General features: G+C 48.4%; 1 protein-coding gene across 2 annotated transcripts; it reads left to right on the forward strand.

Annotated features, from left to right (window-relative positions):
- Nucleotides 1-135: 135 nt before the first annotated feature.
- SCNN1G (sodium channel epithelial 1 subunit gamma) lies at nt 136-22,805 on the forward strand. Of its 2 annotated transcripts, XM_007449978.1 has the most exons (13): nt 136-452; nt 2,328-2,637; nt 4,316-4,506; nt 5,501-5,604; nt 8,166-8,329; nt 16,896-16,994; nt 18,535-18,652; nt 19,224-19,302; nt 19,386-19,443; nt 19,632-19,690; nt 21,063-21,138; nt 21,401-21,763; nt 22,567-22,805. In XM_007449978.1, exons 1-13 carry the CDS (start codon nt 136-138, stop codon nt 22,657-22,659), a joined length of 2,031 nt encoding a protein of 676 aa, XP_007450040.1. In that variant the 3' UTR covers nt 22,660-22,805. The 2 variants fall into 2 exon arrangements, with proteins under 2 accessions (XP_007450040.1, XP_007450041.1); XM_007449979.1 differs by lacking the exon at nt 22,567-22,805 and having other exon boundaries at nt 21,401-21,831.
- The last annotated feature ends 3,822 nt before the right edge of the window (nt 22,806-26,627 follow it).

Consider the following 26,627-nt stretch of genomic DNA (forward strand, 5'->3'; position numbering starts at 1 on the left):
GGGAAAGAGGAAGGCAGCCTCTGAGGACATGAGGGCTGGTGTTTCCCAGTGCCCAGCCTCTGGGCTGTGCCCACTCACCTGCTTTTTTTTCTCTGCCCCTCCAGCTTGCCTGCCCCGCCAAGTCCCATCTTCACCATGGCTGCTGGAGAGAAGATCAAAGCCAAAATCAAGAAGAATCTGCCCGTGAGGGGACCTCAGGCACCTACCATCAAAGAGCTGATGCGGTGGTACTGTCTGAACACCAACACCCACGGCTGCCGCCGCATCGTGGTGTCCCGTGGCCGCCTCCGGCGCCTGCTCTGGATTCTGTTCACGCTGACAGCCGTGGCCCTCATTTTCTGGCAGTGTGCCCTCCTCATCTCAACCTTCTACACCGTCTCTGTCTCCATCAAAGTCCACTTCCAGAAGCTGGATTTTCCTGCTGTCACCATCTGCAACATCAATCCTTACAGGTAAGAGGCAGGAGCAGGGACAGGGAGGGGGGTCACGCACCCTCCAGGTACCAATGCCCCTCCCAAAGGTGACACACTCCAGCCTGCAATCATGCTTTTTAGAAATTTGAATTCATTGCCAGTGTTGGGAAACTGCCCTCTCCCAGGTTTGAAATCTGTACCAAGGTTTCAGTACATCAGCTACTTCTGAGGATGGGCAAGCTCAAGGAAGGCAAGAGAGGGAGGCTGCAAGGATCACTTTTGCTTGGTGGTTGAGCCTGGAATGAACTAGCATTCCTCCTACCCTGGAGATACACACACAGACACACACACACACACACACACACACCAGCTTAGCCATTTCCCCTGGGCTCTCCAAGCTCACACCCTCACTCTCCCCTGAATGTGAGCTGGAGGCTGACTCAGACATGACACCTAGGTGGCTTCCAGAAGCATCTCAGCTCATCTGAGCAAACCCAGCCCCACTAATTGAGATCGCTGGGCTCTGGGCAGGATCAGCCCTTGGTACTGCCCAATTGTCTGCTGCAAGACCTGTTCTAAATGGGTTATTGTAATCCTTCTCAGGATTATTGAAAACTGATCTGTGAGGCACATCGGAATCTGGCAGAATTTGTCAGAGCAGGTGTGAGGGTGGGGAGAAGGGAAGAGCAGGGGCGACTCTCTCGCCCAGAGTCATCAGTGAGTTGATGGCAAAGCTCAGCATCAAAATCAGGTCTAAACTCATCCTCCACCTCAAAGTCTGTCTTTCTTTCTTTCTCCCTTCCTTCCTTCCTCCATCCCTCCCTCCCTCCTTTCCTCCCTTTACCTCACCCTCCCTCCTTCCCACCCCCCTCCTTTCTTCCTTTCATCCATTGTTCCATAATCTTTTACTCAGCATCTACAAATTGTCATTCACTGTGCTAGATTCTGGGGCATGGAAGTGAACGACTCAAACACAGCCTTTGTCCTAGTGCAGCTGATGTGGTAGTAGAGGATTGAAATATTAACAAATATAATTACACTAATAAAATTAATAACAGTGACCATATGTATATACATACATACACACAGAGATACATGGATGGATGGATAGATAGATAGATAGGTAGATAGATAGATAGAATAAACTCATTGACTCTTGCCAATAGCCCCATTTTACATGTGGGGAAACTGAGACACAGAAAGGCTAAACGGCTTGTCCAGGGTCACACATCCAGAACCAGAATGGGGAACTGGAACCCAGGTAGTTTGGCTCTGGAGTTTATATACTCAGTCACTATGCTGTGTGGCCTGTGCCCCTAGCAAGGGAGAGAGAGAGTGGGGAGAGTTAAGAGGGAGGCCAGGACCACTTGGTATTGTGAAAATTAAAAGATGGTGGTATAGTCATGTAGTCAACTCCCAGATCATGCTTCTGTGTCCTTGGGGGCTGTCAAGGTAACAGTTATACCTCTTGCCTCCCAGCATTGATTCGAGGAGAACCCATGGGCAGGGGCAAGTATGCTGGGTAGAGACAGAGCCTGCCCCCTGGGGAGACTCCTGGTTAGCAGTTATTTACTTGTCTTCACTGTGGCTGGTTTATGGGAGGCACCTGACAGTCACCACTCCAGAAATGCTGGTTGGGGCAAACTCATCAACACACCCTGAGAGCAAGCAGACAGTGGTGGCAAAGGTGAAACCACGGGAAGTCACACAAGGGTCATGTGGGAGCCTGCTCCATTTACTTGAGCCAGTGGTCACATTGGAGGGGGCAAATTATAAAAGGCCTGGTTTTCTTGGCCAAGTGCTCTGGGGTGATGGGCACAGGCTGACGCACATCGATGGAAAGCGGCATGGGGTAGTGCCAGCTTTCTGCCAGAGGGGTTTTCCATCCCTGACTCCCCCTTCCCGCCTTGACAGGTACAGTGCCGTGCGGCACCTTCTAGCTGAGTTGGAACAGGAGACCAGAGGGAGCTTGAAGACCCTGTTTGGCTTTTCAGAGATTACATCTCGGAAACGCCGAGAGGCAGAGTCCTGGAGTTCGGCCAAGGAGGGCACAGGGTCGAAATTCCTCAACCTGATCCCACTGCTGGCCTTCGATAAGGGTGAGACAAGCAAGGCAAGGGACTTCCGCACAGGACGGAAGCGGAAAGTCAATGGCAGAATCATTCACAAGGCATCAGACGTCGTGCATGTCTATGAGTCCAAGGACATGGTAGGATTCCAGCTGGTAAGATGCACATCCTCATGGTTTCGGGGAATGGGATGGGATAGTGTGTCCAGAGAGGTTTCTCCTTTGCCATTAGCCCTATAGTCCCACAGGAAGAAACACACTCAGTTAGGGTGAATCAGCTGCAAGCAACTGAAACTGATCCAGGCAATCTTAAGATAAAAATGTCTTAGAAGGTAACCAGTAGCTCATGGAGGCCTCTTGAAGGACAGAAATTAGGGAAGATCCAGGGATCCCGGTGGCAAGAAATGATGAAAAGTCGTTTCAGATACTGCTACTGGATTAAATAAGCTTCAACTGTTTTCAGTCTTTTTGTTAATCCAACCATAAAGATGGATTCAGATCCCATTTGGGGACTATCTGATTGGCCAAGTTTGGGTCAGCTGATGGCTCACATAGGGTAGGACATCTTGATGGACAGTCTCAGCTGACTGTATCCAAAGGGTGGAAGGAAATTCTACCAAAGCCAAATTGGGGTGCAGACACCAGAAGGAAGAAAATAGAAAATGAGCAGCAGAAACACAGTGCTCCCAGCAGCACTTGCCTTCATGAGGTGCTAAAGCTTGACTTCTCATCTCTCCTTCTTGGTCCCATTTGAGGGACTCTGAAGAAGCAGCCATTCACCAAAAATGAATTCCATTGTCTTCCTGGCCAAACTCAGCCATCGCCCTCCTTCTCTGTGGCCCAGCCCCTCTACAAGATGAGAACAACCTCCGCTTTATAGTCTCGGTTGCCGATTGTGAGACCTCATGGCTCCAGTTGCAAATCCTGGGGGAAAATGGCCCTTTCTCTGAATAACTGAGCCTTTTTGAAGTCTTCCTGGGTCCTTATATAAGATAAAGTTCTCCTTGATACCAAAATCCATCCTTTGGTGTCCATCTTTTTTTTTTTTTTTTTGCGGTACGGGGGCCTCTCACTCTTGTGGCCTCTGCCGTTGCAGAGCACAGGCTCCGGACGCGCAGGCTCAGCGGCCATGGCTCACGGGCTCAGCTGCTACGCGGCATGTGGGATCCTCCCAGACCGGGGCACAAACCCACGTCCCCTGCATCGGCAGGTGGACTCTGAACCACTGCGCCACCAGGGAAGCCCTGGTGTCCATCTTTTAGGAAAGTTTTCAAGTCCTGTGTGATGAGAACATCTGGAATATACCACAGTTTCCCTATAAAACTCTCATTATGTATTTTAAATGCTGGTCCTCCCAACTACCATGTGAGGTGGGGAAAGATGGTATTTTGGTCAACATTTTGTAGGTGAAATAATGGATAGGTAATGCCTTGCCCAAGATTCTGCAGAGAGGTTGTGGCAGAGTCTGGGCTAGAATCTCGATTTCTAGACTGTTGGCCCAATAAGAAATGGTGAGAGTTAGGTGGGAACTCAGTAGCCATAATCAGTCAAAGCCTGGATGTCTGGGGACCCTGAAGAAGCTGATTTTGCTTCTCGCTTGGTAGGGAGTCATGAGAGTGAGGCTCTGTGTCCTTCCTTACTCAGCCCCTTCTTGGTCCTTGAGGCTTGAGGATGATGTGTCCCAGGCCCCAGAAGTGAGAAGAAGCCCATCCTTGCCCCAGATATCCCTCCTGTTCCCCTGAGTGTTTGATCTAGAGTTTCAGTTCCTTACAGTCCTTCTGAAGGCCACTGGTAGGGCTGATAGTTTCATCCTGGTGTCTCCTCCTATTTACAGTGTTCAAATGACACATCCAGCTGTGCAGTCTACACCTTCAGCTCGGGGATTAATGCCATCCGGGAGTGGTACAAGCTGCACTACATGAACATCATGGCACAGGTGTCTCTGGAGAAGAAAATCAACATGAGCTACTCTGCTGAGGAGCTGCTGGTCACCTGCTTCTTTGATGGGGAGTCCTGTGATGCCAGGTCAGTAGGGGAAGGCTGCTCTCTCAGCTCCAAGGACCAGCGGTTCTGAGTGCTGGGCTCCTTGCGTGCACCTGAAGCTCAATTAGAGGGTCTTGGGAGCAAAATGTGCTCTTCTCACTGACCCTGACTTCTGGAAAATGACTTATACAGGAGCTCAGCTCTAGAGTCAGTGAGGAAGGTGGAGATGGTGTAGAGTCAAAATATCCTTAAGTTCATTAAATTACTCACAGAAACAGAGTAGTTGATGGTGGACATATAACCTTGTATATTACCATCACACATACCAGTGAGAACCACTGATCTAGTACAGGAAGGAAAGAAGAAAGGGAGGAAGGAGAGAGGGAAAGAAGAGGCAGGGAAGAAAGGTCTAGGTACAGATGTGTGAACTTTCAGAACTTTCCACCTTTAAGATAACACTCAGATCCCTGGTAGAGACTGGGCAGTCATGGGACATTCTAAAGTGTTCCTGCTTATCTGAAGGGCTTTCTTCATTCTTTTGAAATACTAAGCCTTTCTATATGTTAGTTGATATACTGACCCTTGTGAAAACTGAGTGATTGGAATCATGTCTCCCTGAAGGTTGGATTCTAAAGTCAGTATAAGGACACATATGATGTGATTCCTTTTCTGGGGATCATTTGCTAGGAATTGAAATGGGAAAAAGTCAAGTGTTGGCTGAGAAATTCAAGAGTAGAGGAAACGGGGGGCAGATATATTGGCACAAAGAATGCCAAGTCAGGATGGAGATGGAGGTGAGAAGATTAAAAGGGAGAACAGAAAGCAGAGAGCCGTTCTACATCAACATGTGTCAATTGGACAAGGGGCCTTGTTTGTCATCTATCAGAGGAAAGATGGGGGAAGTAAGTCATGTCTATCATCCACTGTCCACAAAAGAGAGCTGGCCCATTAGCACTGCCCATTTGGACTTCAGCTCAGGTGCATGAGGGGAGTTCCCAGCATGGCCCTTTTCTGACCTGTATTCTCCCCCGCATAGGAACTTCACACGTTTCCACCATCCAATGTATGGGAATTGCTACACATTCAACAATAGACAAAATGAAACTGTCCTCAGCACCTCCGTGGGAGGCAGTGAATATGGTAAGGAAATCTGCACCAAGGAGATCCTGGGGTGCTCTAATGGCAAGCATGCTGGCAGCAGGACAAATGGGGATGCTTTAGGCCTTCCAGAGATGCAGGTTTTCCCCACTTGGCCAGAAACTTGGGGCACAACTTTTCTTCTTGCAGTGTTTCCATGAACATCCATGTCGGTTCTTTCCTTCTTTATCAGAGTCTGTTTTCCTTTTTGACATCTCCTCTTTGCTTTTGAGAGAGCAACAGGGACAACCCTGGGGTTTCTTCTCCCAGAGAAACCACTTGGGTTTAAGCTTGTAACTGGAGTGAGTAATGCTGGGCAGGCAGCTTCCAGATGGACTTAAATCCAGACGTGCTGAACAGGAGATTAGGGAAGCAAACACACCTTTATCCTGGTTAAGATGACAGATTCTGGAGCCAAAACCCAGCTCTGCCACTCACTATGTGACCCAATGTAAGTTACACCCCTTCATCTATAATGAGGGAATAATAATAGTATCGATGATACAAGGTAATTGAGAAGACAAAATATAAAAAGCACTTAGAATAAGACCTGATACACACTGTATTAGTTTGGTTGGGCTGCCATAGCAAAATATTACAGATGGGTGACTTAAACAACAGACATTTATTTTCTCACAGTTCTGGAGATTGGAAATCCATGGTCAAGTTGCTGGCAAATTCAGTTTCTGGTGAGGACTCTCTTGCTGGCTTGCAGTTGGCCATCTTCTCTCTGTGTCCACACATGGCCTGTCTTCTGTGCAGAGAGAGAGCTTAGTTGGCTCTTCCTCTTCTTATGAGAACACTAATCCTATGGGATTAGGGCCCACCCTTATGACCTCATTTAACCTTAATTACCTGCCTAAAGTCTGAATCTCCAAATACAATCACATTGGGGATTAAGACTCCAACATATGAATAGTGTGGAGGGGGCAACCTGCGGAGAGACACAAAATTCAGTCCATAACACACACTATACACGCAATAAATGCTAGATGTGGTTGTCATTACTACTATTACTACCATTACTACCATTGCTGCTGCTACTACTATCACCACCAATAATTACTACCTCCAGTATTAGTATTACTACTACTCTACTACTGTGACTTTTGTAGAGAAGGCAGGAACTCAACAGACTGGACTGGTTTACCTACAAAAGGAATTCTTGAAAGGTCCTAAACAAACTGAACATGATTTGATATATAGATATATACTCCTACAAGGAAAGGCAAGGTCTTGTCATGGAGGAAAACCTACCTGGACACCTCATCTTTGTTACTGTTTTCTCTGTGTTCTTACCAAATCTGCAAGAAACCGTAATTCAGGGCACACACGTCAGTGGGAAGAAGTAGTCTGGGAACTGTTGCACAATCCTGGGTCTGCTGAACGTGGGCTGTGTGACCTTGAGCAAATCGCTTCCCCACTCTGGGCTTTGTTTCCTTTACTTACAAATAGAAGAAGTCAGAATAACTCTCAAAGTTCTCTTCTTTCAACTCATATAGGCCCTGCTCTCATTTGTTTACCAAATGTTTGTTGGGTGTCTTCTGTATGCCAGGCCCTCTTCCAAGTCTTAGGGACACAGTGGTGAATAAGACAGATGCCATCTCTGCTTTCAGGGAGCTTGCATTTTGTTGCAGAGAGACAGATAAATGAGTGAACAAGCACATAGATATTATCTGGTTATCAATCCTAGCAAGCACTATGAGGAAAACAAAGCAGCGCAAGGGTAGAGAGAGTGGCTGGGACTGAGATGGGGGGTTTATTTCAGATAAGGAGGTCCAGAAAGGCCTCTGGGAGGAGGGTTATTTAAAGATGGAAAATACGCACTAAGGTCCATGGAAGAGCATTTGGGGCACTAACAAGTCCCAGGACCCCAAGAGGAAATGGATTTGGTGTGCTGCAGAAACAGAAAGAAGACCAGCCTGCTTGGAGCTTCTTGACGGAAGGGGAGAGTGGAATGAGGAGGGAGGCATCATCATCTCCCTGAGAGCCACAGTCAGGTTTCTGGACTTTATTCTATGGCATCCCCGTGTATGCAATGAAATGCCACTAAAGAGTTTCAGGCAAGGGAGTGACCTGATCTGATTCCTGATTTTAAAAGGTCCCTCTGGCTGCTGGGCTCAGATTAGACTGCAGGCGCAAGAAAAAAAAAAAAAGAGTAGGAACAGGGAGAGGAGTTAGGCCAGTGATCGGATTCACCACTGGTGTCTCTCCCTGAGGGTTTAAGCAGCCACAGCTCTGTGTGTCCCTTTGGGTGCCCAGCAGAACTTCCCATCTCAAAGAACCACGTGGAGATTCGTGTCTTGGGCAGGGTAGTAGTTTTCCTTATGCTTAGCAAACCTGCAGTAGTCACACTGTTTCTGAGCCCTATTTTGTGCTAAGCCCTGGAGACAGAGCAGTGAACAAGTCAGGCTGGAGTTTCCAGTCTCACCCTTGTCTACCTTTCACTTGTGGGAAATGCCTGGGTCTTGGTTTTGAGACTCCCAGAGCAGTGGGAGAGGTAGGCTACCACCAGGGAACATTCTCCTGGCTTTTGACCACAGCAGGCTGCCTTATCCTCCCAGGGCTGCAGGTCATCTTGTACATAAACGAAGAGGAGTACAACCCCTTCCTGGTGTCCTCCACTGGGGCTAAGGTGGTTGTCCATCGGCAGGATGAGTACCCCTTCATCGAGGATGTGGGAACAGAGATTGAGACGGCCATGGCCACCTCCATAGGGATGCACCTGGTAAGAGAATTTTCTGATTCCCGTCGGCTTGGTGAGGAGGAAAGATTTTGTTGAAGGATAACCAGTGAGGTTCAGCTTATGGAAAAGGGTGTTGGTTTCAAAAGGAAGCATAGGGTCTAGTATTTTCCAATGGTTACCCCAGTGGTCATTCTAGTAGTTATACTAAAGGCTGTCTTTGTATCTTTTGTATGGATGAACAAGGACAGGATGCCATTTTGGATAAGAATTGAAGGAACCTTCCTTGTTCCAGAGACAAATGTCAGCATTTATGGAACCTGTGCTGGTCAGACACTAACTATGTATCTGTCACTAATATAAATAGAGCAGATTAACACCTTTCTGGGACACCCAGAGGCCACTGGGGCATGTAAACCACTATTGGAAAGTCATTGGGCCATCAAACGTCTATTTGGACCATCCTACTTCCATCAGTTTCACCTCATTTACCGAGAGCCACTCCCCTCAAGTCTTTGACCTTTTCTGACCTCACTAGGTGCTGAGAACACTCATACCTATCAACGAAAGCACGTCTGGGCTGCAGACTCCAATCCCTGAGTCAGTCATGCCCAATGGAAGCACAAGGGCAGGGCAAGGAGTGTGCTCAGACGCCCCTGGCCACGCTTGTACAGTCTCTTGTTTGCAGGCCTGGGGTCTTTTTATGCCAGTCTCTGTCTCACTCTGTCTCATTCTCTCACTCTCTGTCTCTGTCACTTGCTCTATCTAATAGAATAACTATTAAGTACTTGTTTAAAGGGAGTATATGCACAAAGTAAAAAACCCAGACAATACAAGGAGCCTACCATGCAGATGTATCTCCCTTCTATCCCTGACCTCTGGTTCCCTCCTTCCTCTGCATGGAGACCATTGCTGCTGCTTCTATGTTTTGCCAGGGATGTGATAGTCTGCTTCAAGCATGTGTGTGTGGGTATAAGCATTTCTCCTTTTATGCAAATACAAAATACTGTTCTGCCCCATTTTTCACTTGATACTATGTCTTAGAAATAGTTCCATATGAATATACATATAGATTCTGCCTCATTCTTCTTAAAGACCCGTAATAGTCCATTGTGTGGATAAGTTATTGAAGCAATTCCCTGTTGATAGACTTGAGATTGTTTCCAGGTACAACTAAAAGCAATGGTGCAATGTGAGGTGTAGTCATCGATTGCTTCCTAGAAGTATATCAATCAGTATGTATATTAGCCAAATTGTCCTCCAATAAGGCTGTACCCACACGGGTATTAACCAATTTTTAATCTTTGCTAATCTGTCAAGAAAAAAATGGTATCTATTATAATTTTTTTGGTTTGTTTGTTTGTTTGTTTTTATGGTATGCGGGCCTCTCACTGTTGTGGCCTCTCCCGTTGTGGAGCACAGGCTCTGGATGCGCAGGCTCAGCGGCCATGGCTCACGGGCCCAGCCGCTCTGCGGCATGTGGGATCTTCCCGGAAACGGGGCACGAACCCGTGTCCCTTGCATCGGCAGGCGGACTCTCAACCACTGCGCCACCAGGGAAACCCTATTATAATTTTTGACAGTCATTCTTAGTGGCATTTTTTCACCTATTTATGGAGGAAAAAAATCTCCTTGTGGACTCTTTGTTCATGCCTTTGTTTATATCCAACCTCGGTATCCCAAATTAAACGTATTAGCCCTCATCCCTCACAAGTTTTTCCTCCAGCGCAGTCGTTTCCAAACTTGTTGATCAGTAGATTCAGATCTACTGAATCAATGTCTCTGAGAGATGAGCCCAAGGATCTGTATTTTTACCAAACTCCAGTGGTCATTTCAAGAGGCCACAAACTCAGGAACCTCAGCTTTGGAAACCTGAGTACTTCAGAATGAGAGAAGAAAAGTGTGTCTTCCTAAGAGAAAGTAAAGCTAGGATGACACCAAAGTTTTAGCACAGCCATAAATGATGGCTTCAGAGTGAGTTATAAAGTGATATGGTGGGCATTGGGGATTGTATATTCTTCCATCATCTATTCATCCAACAAGCATTTTCTGAGCACATCCTGTGTGCTAGATGCTGGGGCTACATCAGTGTCCCCAGGACTGTTGCTGTCCTTTTAGAACTTAGGGTCTAGCAGAGAGAATCAATAACAAACAAAAAATTGCACAGGTGATTAACTCTAATCATCATAGGTGCTAAGAAGGAGAAATACAGGATGCATGAGAGCATATCACAGAGAGGCCTGATTTAGGGCTTTTTAATAGGGAGAAGAGGGGAAGTTCAAGGGGTGCTTTCCTGAGAAGGTGGTATTTAAGTTGAGACAGCAGAGAAGATAAACTGGCATCTGTGGCTTTGGTGCCTCACCACGTCCCATCAAAGGGCAACCCTGGACAAGAGAAAACATCAGGATGGCACATCTGTGAAGCCGTGTCATTTAGTGGCTTTGTTCAATGTGGGAAATTTGTTCCAACATGAGAAGTGCTGTGTACCAACTTGGGCTGTGTGAATGCTGATCGCCCAAGGAAAAATCTTGAGCCCCAACCTGCTCGAACTGTGGTTTGAAAAGACTTTAAGTTACTATCATTTTTTTTTTTTTTTTTTGGCTTCACCGTGTGGCATGCGGGATCTTAGTTTCCCAAACAGGGATCAAACCCATGCCCCCTGAATTGGGAGCACGGAGACAACCACTGGACCACCAGGGAAATCCCTTTAGCTTACTACTTAAGGAGCCAGGTCTCTGATTCCTCTGTTCACTGGCAGATTACAAAACTCCCAGATCAGAATAGCGAACATTTTGATCCAGCATTTCTCAGGCAGCTTTATACCTTGAGGAAGCACCTGGGATTTGCAGCACATTCTTACCTTCAGCCTCTCACAGTGTCTGCACACTTAGAGCTTGGGAAAGTACAAAAACTAAGGAATTGCCCTCTGGTTTTCTTCCCTGAGCTTAGAAAAATATCCATCACACTGTTAAGCAAATGCTCTCTTTAGCAATGATGGTAAACAAAGACATGGGTCGGTTTTCTGCTACACTTAATTTGAGATATACAAAATCAAAGCCACAGAGCAGGGTCAGGAAGCTCTAGTTCTGATTTACGAGCATTTAAAACAACAAAAAAACTAGGGATTACTGAGAGGTCACCAGAGAGTCGCTAGACTAAGTCCAAACAAACTAGACTTCCTTTCTTATTTATTTTTTATTTAGTTATTTATTTACTTCCGATAGGCATGTTAAACTGGTAGACTCAGTTTGTTAGGCAGTTGGTTAACTAATCTTCCTTCATTCACTGAGGCACATGTGTCCAAAGCACTGGATATTCAGAGATGGATACAACAGAGCACCTACCTTCAAAGATTCACCTTTAAGAGAAGATAACATACCTTTGCAACGCAAGTCCAAGCTCTGTGAGAACAGGGACCTTCTCTATCTTGTTCCCAGGCTCAGTTCTTAGAATGTAGTAGATCCTCAGTAAAGACTGTTGGATAGATGGATGGGTGGTTGGGAGCCAGGACAGAAGCTTTTGGTGAAGGCTTTCTAGGTGATGGATTCTTAAAGGACAACTGTCAGGCAAATAGTATCAGGAAAGGCTAGTCCAGACAAAGGGCATAGCAATTACAAAGGGGTCACAGAAAGGAATTGAAGCCATGTAGTGAGTCATTCTGAAAAACCGCTTTGGCTGAAGTGCAATCAAGATACTGGAGACAGCGCAGTATTTACAGTAACACTAGAAGGAAATGATGAGGCCCTAGCTGAGGCAATGGCCGTGGGGATGAGCAGAAGTGAATGGATTTGAGAGGTATTACAAGCAACAGGGTTTGACAACCGAGGTCACTGAGGAAAGGCCAGGGGGAGTTAGATTGATAGTTAGGTTCTGGCTTGGGTAGTGGGGTGGATGGAAGTGCCAGGTTCTAAATTAGGGAATACAAGAAGGGTAGGTTTGGGGGAGAAAATAACCACTTCAGTTTGGGACATACCCAAGTTGTTGTGCCTTTGGGAAATCAAGGTGAAAACATCCTGCCAGTAGATGCTGTGAACCTGGAGCTCAGGAGAAAAATCCGGGGGCCACGGCAGGGTTGAGGGTGGGGTTACATCTAGCATAATTCTAGACTCAGAAAGAAATACCATCACCCAAGACCTGAGACAGAATGCAAATGTTTAAGGGCTGAGCAGAAAGAAAATGGAGAAATAGAGGGACCAAAGTAGCAGCAGAAGCTGGAAAGGGTTGGTGTCAGAGAAACGAAGAGGGTTTCCAGGAAGGTATTAGCTAGGGTGCCAAACGCAGTTGGAAGGTCAAGCAAGGTAAAGGGCGAAAGCTGTTGGGTTGGGCAGCCAAGAGGTCACCGGTTCTCTGCCAGAGCAGTTTTCAGTGGAAGGAGTGGAACAGAAACCAAAGTACAATGGGTTGGATCACGAATGAGAGATGAGGAAGCAGGCAAGGGCAAATTCACCCAGGGGAGTGTGGAGCCAGGCCCCGGAGAGGGGTGAGACTTCACTGTCATTGCAAACCTCACTGTACAATTTTTTTTTAAGATCTGTTTATTTATTTTTGGCTGCGTTGGGTCTTCGTTGCTGCGCGTGGCTTTCTCTAGTTGCGGCGAGCGGGGGCTACTCTTCGTTGAGGTGCACGGGCTTCTCATAGCGGTGGCTTCTCTTGTTGCAGAGCATGGGCTCTAGGTGAATGGGCTTCAGTAGTTGTGGCACGCGGGCTCAGCAGTTGTGGCTCGCAGGCTTTAGAGCACAGGCTCAGTAGTTGTGGTGCACGGGCTTAGTTGCTCCGCGGCACGTGGGATCTTCCTGGACCAGGGCTCGAACCTGTGTCCCCTGCATTGGCAGGCAGATTCTTAACCAGTGAGCCACCAGGGAAATCCTCCTACTGTACATTTTTATCTTAAAGTATGCACACACTTCTCTTCACAAGCACATGTATAACAGGGATTAAGGGCTCAGACTTTGGAGCCAGACAACTGGGGTCCAAACCCCAGCTTTGCATTTTGATTGTGTGATCTCTGTGTCTCAGTTACGTCATCTGTAAAATGGGGATGATAATATTGTTACTGCATAGTCTGGTGAGAATTCAGTGAGTTGATTCATGTGAAAATTAAAAACAGTGCTTGGCATGTATTGGGTGCTCCAAAAATATTGGCTATTTACTATACATTTTTTTAAGAAAAGAGATGTGAAGGGAAGGAAGAATATTTGAACCAAAAAGAGGAGTTAGGGAAGATTTTTCTTGTCCTCGTGACACCCTTCTGAGTGAGATATTGAGTAAGATACTGATCTGTTCCATATAGTATATAGAAAGTACTAATTATTTGCCATATGTGTTGCAAATATCTTTCCCAGTGTGTGCTTTCATTTTAGTTTTCATTATGCTACTTTTTCACATGCAAAAACATCAGATGTTTACATAGTCAAAATCTTTGTTTTCTTCTTTAGTCATTATGTTTATTGAGGATTTTCCCTCCTTGAGATCAGATACTGAGCTGATTTTCCTTCCAGTTATTTTATGATTTCATTGAATAGTTTAACCCACTAGAATTTTATTTCTGCAGGATGTGAAATGCAGAATTCCTCCAAATTCTTAACAAGTAGCCCTAACTTCATATGTTGCATAATTCTTTTCTCCTCCATTGATTAGAAACATAAAAATAACTTTTATAATTATTTATATCTATAAATTATTTTGTAACATTACAAATAACTTTTATAATTTATTACAATTTAAAAACAGAACAAAAGAAAAAAGAGTTAAAACACCCATAATTCCACCTAGAGCCTCCTGCTGCCACCTAGGCTTTTCCCTGGCACAGTTCATACCTTTAAAGAGGTGAGCTAAGGACTCTGTGCAACTGCCCTCCCCGCCCCAGGATTCTCAGAAGGAAGCAGATAGGACCTCATTTTGATAAAAATGAGTCCTGTTCCCACATACACCCACATACAACACATGTGCACACAGACGCCTAATCACACCTACACATACCTGTGCATGCCACACACATATCTATCTATCTATCTACCTATCTATCTATCCATCTAAACTTGCACACACTCTCACACACACATACATATATACCCATTCTCATTTTTGGGTCCCTAGGGGTCAGGACAGAAGCCAAAATGTTTCCCCATGCTGCCCAGATCAGCGCTTCTGGTAAACTGACAGTGAAGTGGGGGAGTGAAAGGCGGCGGGGGAGAGAGAGTGAGAGCAAGCCAGGGCTCTGTCCAAGTACATCTAGCTGAGGCTTTGAGAAGCTAAAGACCACTCTTCCCCTCTCAAAAGGCCATTGGCCCCATCTGCCCCAGCCCCAGGTGTTTCAGGAAGTTAACCTGAATAACCCAGGAGCTCTGAGTTTGATAAGCATCGTTGCAAAGTAAAGGGCCATCGAGTACTCAAAAAGCATAAAAATCACAATATGACTTCTCACAATCGGTTTTCTGGAAGTGGTCCATGGCCTGGTTCTCAAAGTAGAAAGAGCCTCAGCCACCTTTGCCAGCTGCACAGGGCTTACCTGCGTGGACGGACCCTCTCCCCTAGATGCCAGGCTGTTGAACTCTCCCCACAGGCAGGTAGAGCCCTGTACCTAGTAGCTGACGCTCTAGGCTCTGTGGACATCCTGGGCCTGGGGGCTCCAAGGGACATCCAATCAGGGAGATTGCTGCTTGGAGAAGCTTAGAGGGTAGCATTGAATGGAGGTGTCCTCGAGGGAAGCCACTGCTTGGCATCTTCGTGCCCAGATCCCAGCCCAGCCCTGGCATGCACTAGAGGCTCTAAATCAGTTTGCTACCCAGCTATTAGAGGAATGAAGTAAGTCTGTTTATTCTGTACTGACGTGGAAAGACACTCACTCTTTATTATTAGTGAGAAGAGGACATTGCAGGGCAAAGGGAACGTGCGATGTGTGTCTGGATCTCAGGATCGAGATCTGACCTGTTGGAGTGGGTACCCGGGGGAAGAGAGGAAACCCGACGACTACTTTCCTCTCTGCTTCTTCTGTTTAAATGTTTTAAAATGAGCACTTTTGCCCTGGAGGGCAAATTAATTTGCAATTAATTGAGGGAGACTAATGGGTCAACAGATGAATTATAATACAAACAGAAAGAGATTACAGCCACTTGAGATGTCTGTAGTTTCTACCTGCGCCAAACTTCTTGATTCCTTCCCCCCACCCAATCACCTTTCTCTCTGTGTATCCACTCTTCAAAGGAAAAAGAATTTTCTTCCCTCCCAAAAATCTGCCATCCATTTGCCCTTTACCCTCCCCATTTCATAAAAGACAAAACAAAACTCTTTGTACACACACACACACACACACACACACACCCCAAATCCTAGCTATGATATGGTCACAATATATTCAGTTGTTATTCCCCCTTGGGAGACATTACCCTTTTTTTTTTTTTTTCTTAATTGGCTTGTCTGGATTGTTTCTTTGCAGTGACAAATATTAAGCTAGAATCAAACGTAGTAAGCCGTAATAAAACATAATTTAATAAGGCTTTCGAACACTGAGTTATGGTGCTCTTACCTCCTCTGATCAAGGTATCATTCTGCTCTGCTGGGTATTCTTTGGTGCTCTCTAAGAAAGTCCACTTTTTCGGGCTTCCCTGGTGGCGCAGTGGTTGAGAGTTCGCCTGCCGATGCAGGGGACGCGCGTTCGTGCCCCGGTCCGGGAAGATCCCACATGCCGCGGAGCGGCTGGGCCCGCGGGCCATGGCCGCTGAGCCTGCGCGTCCGGAGCCTGTGCTCCGCAACGGGAGAGACCACAGCAGTGAGAGGGCCGCGTACCGCACAAAAAAAAAAAAAAAAAAAAAAAAAAAAAAAAAAAAAAAAAAAAAAAAAAAAAAAAAAAAAAAAAAAAAGAAAGTCCACTTTTTCAAGTCAACTTCTGGGACCAGAAGACAAGAGGGTAGGAAATGAGTCCTTCATTGAGACAAGGACCCCGCGCAGCACAGTCACTGCTCATCTTTCTAGTCCCTCCAGCCCCTCCCCGTGGATTCTCCAGTGGCTCTCACTACATTCTGAAAACCAAATCCAAACCCAAATTTCTCAGCACAGCATAGGAGGCCGCCATGATTTGGCCTTGGCAACCCTCTCTGACCTCACCTCCAGCGACGGCTCTCCCTTTGAGCACGTTCCGGCCGCCCTGGCCCTCTCCCGCCGCCAGCCTTGCTGCTGCCTCTGCCTAATCCTCTTCCTACCTTTCTTGGCAAGTCCAGCTCTTTGTTGCCATTCCATGTCGAGCCAACCTGTCTTTTTCTCAAAGACGTCTTCCCTAATCACTTTTGGAAAGACTGCCCCCTCCTCCCAACCCCTCTAGTCTCTACCCAGTTTCATCGATCACTATCAAAAAAGATCCAGAATGATTTATTTGCTTTCTGACCATCTGTCTACCCCACTAGAATGTGAGCTCCACAAGAGCATGGAACTTGTCTGTTTTGATCACTGTGGATTCCATAGTGCCTAGAATAGCATCAAGCTCCTAGTAGATGCTCAATAAATATCTGTTAAATGAATGACTGGGTAGCTGCTCAGCTCCTCGAAGCTGCTAGAAATGCCCCTTGTCTGGGTCTTGGGGGAGGTCAGGGCTGAATGTGTGCTGCTGTAATTACAGACGGAGTCCTTCAAGCTGAGTGAGCCCTACAGCCAGTGCAAGGAGGACTGGAGTAACGTGCTGATCACGAACATCTACAATGCTCCGTATTCCCTCCAGGTACAGGCTGGAGGCAGCACCCAGCCCCGGGTTGTGGCCTGGACCCAGGAAACAAAGTTATATATAGGCTGGGGTGTGTCTGGGACTGGGAACTGTGGTTAGAATCCTGGGGTTCATCCAAGGACCTCAAGAGCAAATGATGCCAGCTGGTTCCGGTCCTCTTCAATCCATCTGTAACCAGAGCTTAATTGATTCACTGAGGTTTGCATGGAAGAGAATGTACAGCTGAGATCCACTTCCTAAATGGGCCTTGGCGAGCGAGGGACAGGAGGAGGAAGCAGTCTGGGAGAGGCACTGGGTGAGGGGTGCCCTTCACCCACTGATGGCTTTGGGCAAGTTGTGTGCCCTTCAGCAGTCACCAGGGCAGTTTGGATTGGATCCGGGGCTGCTAAGTGGCAGCTCCCAGGTCCCTTCCACCCTGCTCACCTGGTTTTCCTGGATGGTGTTTAAAAGTCAGGGAATTTCACAAGAAAACCCAGATTTCTAGCTTCTCTTGAAAAACAAGGTCTGGCAACATTGGACCCATATTCCTACAGGATAAACAGTGGGTGGAGTGGCCTTATCAAACGAGACATGTTCCCTGGTTCCCCATGATCTCCACCACCCACTAGTGTATTACCTATGTCAACCCTTGAGTGAGATCACCTGTTACACTGCCTCCTGTTCTGGCAGTCTGCCCTTCGCCTCCCACCAGGACACTAAGAGAGCCAATGAGAATCATCCCAGCAGAACAAAAGGACCAGGTGCCCTGAGTGCACTGAGTCCACTAGCTTCCACCAGAGCTGAGCTGAGGGGTGGTGGAGACACTGAGTGAAAAGAGACCAGTAGTCAGACAATGTCTGCTTGTAAGAAATAGAAACACATTCACACTGACTTCAAGACCAAAAAGAAAAGTCGGGGGGAGGGGTCAGCTCGTTGGAAAGATACTCTGGATAATATTTAGTGAGAGGCTACCATTTACAAACACTTGACATCTTTCAATTCATACTCACAACAACTTCATGAAGTAGGCCTTGTTATACTTATTTCAAAAACGAAGAAACCAAAGCATCAGAGAGATTAAGTAACTTGCCTGAGGTCACACAGCTAGGAGCTAGCACAGCTGATATTTGAACTCAAGCAGCCTGCCTTCCGAGCCCACGCCATTAGCTTTTATGCTGTAAGCTTCGTGGATATTACGATCCCCAGGGATCCAGCCTGGAGGGCTTGGACCTGAGAATCGGAAAGTTGGGGGCTGGGTTTGTTTCTCTCTGTTTCTTAGCACCTGCTCCAAGTTTCCCATTTATATCTGGGTCAGCACTTACATGATGGAAAATGACCACCGCAGCTCTAGCTCAACCTGGCCTCCACATCTGTTTAAATTCCCAATAAATTTTCTAGCTTTGTCCCTGTGGCCCAATCGGCTGTGACATGAGGGGTACATTATGCTGTCTGCCAAGGCTGTGGGAAGCTGACCCTCTCCAACTGAGGGATGTAGGGAGGGGGTCTCTGGCATCCACATGCAAGGAGGTTAAGGGAATTCCTGGGTCTTGTCTTTCAGATCTGCCTTCACTCGTGCTTCCAGGCAAAGATGGTGGAGAAATGTGGGTGTGCCCAGTTCAGCCAGCCTCTACCTCAGGGAGCCAACTACTGCAACTACCGTCAGCACCCCAACTGGAGTGAGTGAGACCCACCCCCGCCTCGCACACCACAGGAGTGGGGTCAGCCCGGCTCTGGCAATAGCTAAGGCGCTCCCGGGACCCTGCCCCTATGGCCTTTGGCCTGAGGGAGATACTGATAGAGAGACACCGACCAGTTTCACTCCTGTTGTGAAGCCTGGCTTGAATTCTACTTTCTGATTAAGGATCAAATGCTACACCCCAGCTTGTGCTAAAACCTTGACCACCTCTGTCAACTCCAGGAGGTAGGAACTATTGATAGTATCCTCTGACAGAACAGGTAACTGAGGCTCAGAAAGGTTAAGCAACTTGCCCAAGGTCACACAGCCAGGGAGCAAAAAAGCTAGACCCAAAGCAAGGGCTGCTAACCTGCCCCCGACCCCAACTCGTCCTTAGCTGTGGCAGTATTCTGTCTCTCAAAATCACAAGCCAGAACTCGTTTCCAGAGAACTAGTGTTTGTAGAAAGTGGAAGGTGAAATCATTAAAAGGAGACTATGGGGGCACCACTGGAAAACCCTAGGAAGGGTCCTGTGACCCAAAGCTCATGCCACCCTGCACTCTGTCCCTCAGTGTACTGCTACTACGAACTGCACCAGGCCTTTGTCTGGGGAGAGCTGGGCTGCCAGTCGGTGTGCAAGGAAGCCTGCAGGTGAGTGGACCCAAAGCAGTGGGATGAGCAGGGCTGGGCTGGGCCAGGCCACCCACCCTCACTCCATGCCATTCTCCGCGTAGCTTTAAGGAGTGGACGCTGACCACCAGTCTGGCGCAGTGGCCATCTGAGGTTTCCGAGGTGAGTTCTCTGTCCTCTCTTCCCCCTGGAGCCATCAGCCTGGAGCCTCATGTCCTGATTGTGTCCTCTGGCCTCAGGGGTGATCCACAGGGGAGGCCTGGGTCAGGGGCTGGGGCTGAGAGGGGAGGGCAGACAGGCTGGCTCTGGTCTCTCCAGGCATCCCCTGGCCACTTCTTTCTCCACCACAGAAATGGTTGCTGTCTGTTCTCACTTGGGACCAAGGCCAAATAAAGAAAAAACTCAACAAGTAAGTTGACCTCCGCCCTGCTTCCTCTACTTCTGCCAGCCCCCGTCCCAGCCTCCTCACCTGACTCCTCAGTGCCAAACGCTCTCCTTTTCATTCATTCATTCATTCATTCTTTCTTTATGCAACAAATATTTACTGAGTTCTTATCATGAGCCAGGCCCTGCTCGAGGCCTGGGGCTCTCAAACTTTTTGACCATGACCCACAGTATGAAAATACATTTTCCATTGTGGCCCATTGAATACATAACTGAAATAAAATTGTCATGAAACAGTACTCCCTTATGATGTACAATGCATTCGGGCTGCTTCTCAAATGTTGCACACTTGTGTACCAAACCAATTGTTTACATCCATCCCAATTGGTCACAGCACAATTCTGAATGATTAGTGCCCATATCAGTTGATAAAAATTTCGAATCTCTCTGTGGATGCAATCTGATCTTTTCTATTTCAGTTTGTAAAAGGTACTGGTCATGACCCAGTAAGTTTATTTCATGGCTTCCTGATGTATCTTGACCCACTTGGAAAAATACTCCTTTGAGCCATGCAGCTTCTAATTCCACCTGAATTTTCCACATCGAAATTCACTTCCAAGGGACCTTTAGCAAAAATCAGCCAGGGCGGAGTTCAGGGACCTCAGCAGGTGGAGACAAAGATGGGAGAGGGTGGGGGGATTGCCGTGTGAACCCACATCTCTCTGGGCCACTACTGTCTCCACAGTGCCCAGCCCTGGGCCAGATCTTTCTAGGTTTGAATACCAGCTCTGCCAATCATGAGCTGTGTAGTCTTGGGCAAGTTACTTATCCGATCTGTGTCTCAGTTGCCATATCTTTAAAACGGGTACAATTAAAACATACCTGCCTCATAGGGTTGTTGTGAGAATTAAATAAGTTGACTCACATAAGGTTCTTGGAACACATAAGGTTCTTCCAGTGCTTGGCAACACAGGAAGTGGTCAGTAAATGCTAGCTGTTATTATGGTTGTTATCATTATGACCTTATACCCAGCCTGCCTTGCTCATTTACATCACTTGCCTGTCTCCCATACATGTTTTAGACAGCAATCAAACAACTGCAATGTCAAGGTTTAATGAGGAACATTGTGCTGTGGGAATGCAGCCGAGGGAACTTGGTCTACAGGTGGGTTCAAAAATGGTTTTTGAGTGAATGAATGAACCAGCCCCAGGCCAGAGATGTGCTCTGTGGTGCAGAAGGAAACCCATAAACCAGGTTCTAAGACCCTGTGGAGCTCAGAGCCTGGTCCATGCTGGGGGCTGGGCAGGAGAGAGAGAGCCATGCTGAGAGGCTGTCCATCTGGTAGAGTGCAAAGGCCTCCAACTCACCTTGGCCCTGCCTATTGGGATCTTTACAGGACAGACTTGGCCAAACTTTTGATATTCTACAAAGACCTGAGCCACAGATCCATCGTGGAGAGCCCTGCCAACAGCGTGAGTGGCTTCCCTCTGGGACCTGTCCCGGGTCTGCACGTGTACGCATCTGCCTGGCCTTGGGGAGCAGAGTCAGATTGTGGGGATCCAGCCTGAGCTCGTAGGGTCACCAAAGGCCAACCAAGCCTCAGATCAGGCAGAGCTAGAGGGGACAGGAAGGCTGCCCCCATTTTCCCCCAAACCTGTTTGGGACCAGGGGTCTTTGCATGAAGCCAACTTGGCGGGGGTCCCTCCTGATAGTCTGGCTTGGCCTCCCTTGCAGATCGAGATGCTTCTGTCCAACATCGGTGGCCAGCTGGGCCTGTGGATGAGCTGCTCCATCATCTGCATCATTGAGATCATCGAGGTCTTCTTCATCGACTCCCTGTCCATCGTCGCACGCCACCAGTGGCACAAAGCCAAGGAGTGGTGGGCCCGGAGACAGGCATCCCCCTGCCCCGAGGCTCCCCCCAGCCCTCAGGGTCAGGACAACCTGGGCCTCAATATAGACGATGACCTGCCCACTTTCACCTCTGCCTTGTGCCTACCTCCAGCCCCAGCAGCCCAGGTACCGGGCACGCCACCCCCCAGATACAACACCTTGCGCTTGGAGAGGGCCTTCTCCAGACAGCTCACAGGCACTGAGGTGCCCGCTGAGTCCTGAGGTAGGCTGGGGAAGAGAGACCTAGCCAGGACCACCAGCCATGGTGTGAGAACTTAGACCCTGTCTCCTGCACACAGAGCGGATCCTCTGCCCCACTCTGGGCTTTTCAGAGACATTGACTACAAGTCTACTTTGAACAAGGCGGGGCCTGGGCATGCGCAGGGGACTGTTGGACCCCACCCAGCAATGCTCGCAGCCGCCCAGGATAAGATAGTTCCTGCAGCCCAAACCCTTAGGACATCTGCTACCGAGACAGATGGGGCCGAGGAAACGCGGCCGGCCTGGACAAAGGCCAGGAGTGAAGCCTGACAGAGTTCTTCGGAGAGAATGACTCCTCCAAAGCCCCGAGCTGGGGGTTTCAGCCACTCCCCCAGCCCAAGGATGTGACCTTAGGTGTTGAGGCCTGACAATCACTGCCTGGTGCCAAAGATAGGAAGGAGGAAGCTTCAGGCCTGGAGCTGAAGCCGTTTGTGAATAAACTGCTTAGTCACTGACATTGGGGCGAGGTCTGCTCTGTGCCCTGAGGCAGGAGCTGGCCCAAAATGCTCAGAGTGTGTGGAGGGGAAGGGTACACTGGAGGGAGGCCTGGGGGGTGTGACAGGAGGTCCTCACTCCAGGGTGGGTGTGGGACATATTCTGGGCAGCTAAGCCAGTGCTCTGGGCCCTTTCCCCAAGCAGAGAAGGGCCAGGGAAAGAACACTGTTGGACACTGCTGTCCAGTGGTAGCCTGAGCCATAATGGATTATCTCCTGGTAACCCGCTCAGCTGCTCCCCCTCCAAGGCAGACCCCATACCCCCACCAACGGCCTGAGCCTCACCAACAAGCCAGCCACGGGGACAGCCGCCTCCTGGCGTATTCATACCTTCCAGGGAGATAATAGCTAAATGTATTAAGCGCGTAGTAGGGGCTCAACATCAGCTCAAGGGCAGTGTTCTGGCTGCCATGCTAAGCGCTCACAGAGATTGGCACAGGAGACTGCAAACGACAACACACAGGCCAAATCCTATTTTTGCTTGTGACCTAAGAGTGAGTTGGATGGTTTTGGGTGGGGTTTTTTTACTATTACTAAAAATATCAAAAGAAGGACAGTTTGTGACCTGAAAATTATATGCAATTCAAATATCAGTGTCCGTAATAAAATTTTATTGGAACACTGTCACGCCCATTCGTTCACTAATTGTCTATGGCTGTGTTTGTGCTACCATGGCTGGCAGAGGTGAGTAGCTGCAAAAGAAAACGTACAGCCCCCAAAACCAAAAGTATTTATTCTCTGGCCCTTTACAGAAGAAAATACCTGCCAACCCCTGGACTAGCACAGTAAGTAGGTATCCCACTGTATGGATGAAGAAACTGAGGCATAGAAATGTTGAGTTACTCGCTCAGAAATTTTGGGTGACACAGCTAGGAAGTTGCAGAGCTGGGATTCTAACCCAGGCACTGTGACTCCAGACCACACCCCCTACCCTGTGCACTTTATCACTCCATCATTTTGCATCCAATCAGTGTCTGTGCCTTTTATGTGTGAGGCTCACCTCAGTTTGGGTGGGAAGAGGGGTAGGCTCCCCACCTGGCTGTAGGACAGAAGGAAGTCCCACATCCGTGGGTGTGGAGAGGCCTGCATTCAGGACTGCTTCCCGCTCAAGTAGAGGTAGAAGTCTTGGTGAAAGAGCAGGGATTGGAGGACCCTGCCTGGTCCAACCCAACCTCAGACCTGCGGCTGCCAGAGCCATCTCTGCCCCCTGCAGTGGTTCCTCTGGCCCTCACGGGTGGGGCACTGCTAGGAGGCATGGCAGCCAGCAGGGAGACGGTCACTATGACCCCTGGCTCCCCTGAGGAGTGGACTCAGAAGCCAGGGCTGATGCAGGCAAGCATCAGGTTGCCAAAGGGAAGAGCCTGGCTCCTGTCCATGCTGGGCTGGGGTGGCCGCAGCCAGTGCCGCCAGGGAACTTGCAATGGATGCCTGCCTGGGCATTGCCCGGAGAGAGCTTCCTCCTCCCCAAAGCAGGAGGGGTGGGGGCCAGGCCCTCACATTCGTGGAATTGACCCGCCTCAGCATGACATCACAGGCAGGAACATTTTCAGCGAGGCTCAGCTTTTGCTGGCTTTGTCAAAGCTGAGGCCAAAAGCATCTGAGGCAACAGTCACCCATATCTCCCCCAGCATACAGCACACACCCCACGGCTCAGCCATCTCCTTCCTCCCCAGCACCCAACCTCGTGCACCTGTAATGCCAAATACTGCCCTCTCTCCGCTTCCACTCATCCTTCCAGGTACAGATATCACCACCTCTGTAAAGTCTTCCTGTACTTTCCCTTACCCCAAGAAGTTGGAGCTTTCTCTCTTACAGAATTTCCATCCCCTAATACAATTTTTTATCCATTTATCTGTCTCATTAAACAGTGAATGCTTTGAGGGCAGGAATTGTGTCTTACCTCTTTGTCTCCAAACTGGGGTAGGACTGCATACAGTGATGGTATTTTGGGAAAGTTTATGGAGCTAATCAAAACAATAACAATCGTAACAATGGCTAATATTTGATAGAGCACTTATTGTCGGCCAGGGAATCTGCTGAGCACTCCACACACATCAGTTTGTGGAATTCTCACAGCACAGGTATTCGTACAAATAAGGAAATGGAGGCACAGGGCACCATCCCTATGGGTCCCATTCTCATGGCCCCAATCACTAATAACTGGTGGACACAGGCCTGCCCCAGAGCTCGTGCACTTAACCACTGTGCAAACTGCCTTTCAGATGGAAGCTTTTCCCCAGAGGCCGAGTCCACGTGCCCCTGAAGAGGTCTCCTCTGGCGTTCTCTGGCTTCAGGTGTTCTTGTGCCGGGACAGAGGCGGGGGCAGAGGGGAACTTATTCATTCCCAGAGCCCTGGGTAAGTAGCCACATGGCCAGGAGTTACTGACTCTAAGAGACAATGACTCCACATGCAGGTTGTGGAAACGTTTGTTCTTGATATGCCCTTGTTCTTCTCAAGCTGAGCTCCCAACCTCACTCTTCTTATCTCCCTTCTGGGCCCCTGAGTCCCAGCCCCAAGCATTCCACAGCCCATAGAACGTCTCCCTGATGATAGAGGTGTCTCAAACTCAACACGTCCCTGCTGCGCCTGCACCCCAAGGGGTGATATCGGATAGACCCCAACCTCTCCTGGGGTTGAAGACTCAGGAGAGAGGTCTGGGCCAGAGACAGACATGAGGGGGTCGGCAAGGGTGGGTTGAGGTCACATGAAAGAAAAGAGGAAGAGAGAGTTGACAATGGGACCCTGAGACCTCTACATTTAAGACGCAGCTGGCGCACAAGACGGAGCCGAGACACAAGGTAGAGGCAGCATGAGGCTCCATCCTCACGAATCTCCCAGTCTCCCAGCTCCCCTCCCTCCCATCCCAACTCCAGGCTCTGCCCGGGAGATGTCTCCACGAGGAACGCCCATCACAGACGTCCCGCTGAGATGCCTCTGGCGGCTCCCCATCACCTCAGTCACATTTGTCAAGTCACAGGATCTACCCTACAGTGGTGACTTTAGGTGGCCCACAAACTTAATTACAATGCCAAACTGTGATCTCTCTCTTTCTCCACTAACCCTCCAAGACCAGGTACAGATGTCACCATCTCTCTGAAGTCCGCCTTGACCCCCTCGCCTGCCCCAGCAAACTGGAGCTTTAAGTAGCATTGACTGACAGGACAAGAACGCCATTCCATTCTTCAACGTGCAAAGACGTCACTTCCCAGTGTGGGGCTCATAGGTCTCTAACAGTCTCTAACGGGTGCTCAGCTCTCTTTTCTAACAAAGAGAGAGCTGCCTCAGAGGCCATAGATTCCTAGCTATCAAAGCCAAATTTAACTGCATCACTATGTTTACACTGCCTATGTTTTCTCAGTTACCTTCTGCTTATTGCAAGCAGCAACGGTGTTTCCCTTAGTCACTAGTTGGACAGTGTTTACTCATTTAACAGCTGTTTATTGAGCACTGCGTTAGTTTCCTGTGGATGCTGTACCAAATTACCACAAAGTGAGTGGCTTAGAACCACAGAAATTTACTCCCTTACAGTTCTGGAGGCCAGAGTTGTGAAAGGAGTCTTGTGGAGCTAAAATCAAGGTGTCGGCAGGGCTGTGCTCGCTCCAGAGGCTCTAGGTGAGAATCCGTCTTCTTGCCTTTTCTGGCTTCTAAACTGCATTCCTCCTCAGGGCCAGCAGAGTAGCATCTTGCTTCAGTTGTCACACTGACTTCTGCTGCAACCAAATCTCCCTCTGCCTTTTTTTTTTTTTTTTTTAAATAAGGATACTTGTGATTATATTTAGGGCCACCCAGAGAACCCAATATAGTCTCCCCATCTCAAGATTCCTAACTTAATCATGTCTGCAAAGGCTCTGTGTGCCACAGGGGGTAACATTCACAGGTTCCAGGGATTAGGATGTGCACATCTCGGGGGGTCCATTATCCAGCCTCCCACAACTGCTTACTCGGTGCCAAACACTGTTTCAGCAGCTGGGGATGCACGCGTGGGGCAAGCAGACAAAGCTCCCTGCCCTTGTGGAACTCACACCCTCCTAGGGGGAGAGACAGACACAGAAACAATCTGCATAAGAAGTGAGTACCTTGGATAGCATGTCAGAGGGTGAGAAGTGCTATGGAAAGAAGAAAAATGTAGAGCATGGTAGAGAGGGTCTGGGAGTCTGGGGGCAGACAGAGGGGCCAGTCTCTGTGTTATGTGGTCAGGGGAGACCTTTGTGCAAGGGTATTATCTGAACAGCTTGAGGGAGTCATTCATGCAGACATATCTGAGAAAATAACTTTCTGGGCAGAGGGAAAAGTCAGGGATAATGAAACAGTT

The sequence above is a fragment of the Lipotes vexillifer genome, unplaced genomic scaffold, assembly GCF_000442215.2.
Source record: "Lipotes vexillifer unplaced genomic scaffold, Lipotes_vexillifer_v1.1 scaffold811, whole genome shotgun sequence".
Classification (NCBI taxonomy): domain Eukaryota; kingdom Metazoa; phylum Chordata; class Mammalia; order Artiodactyla; family Lipotidae; genus Lipotes; species Lipotes vexillifer.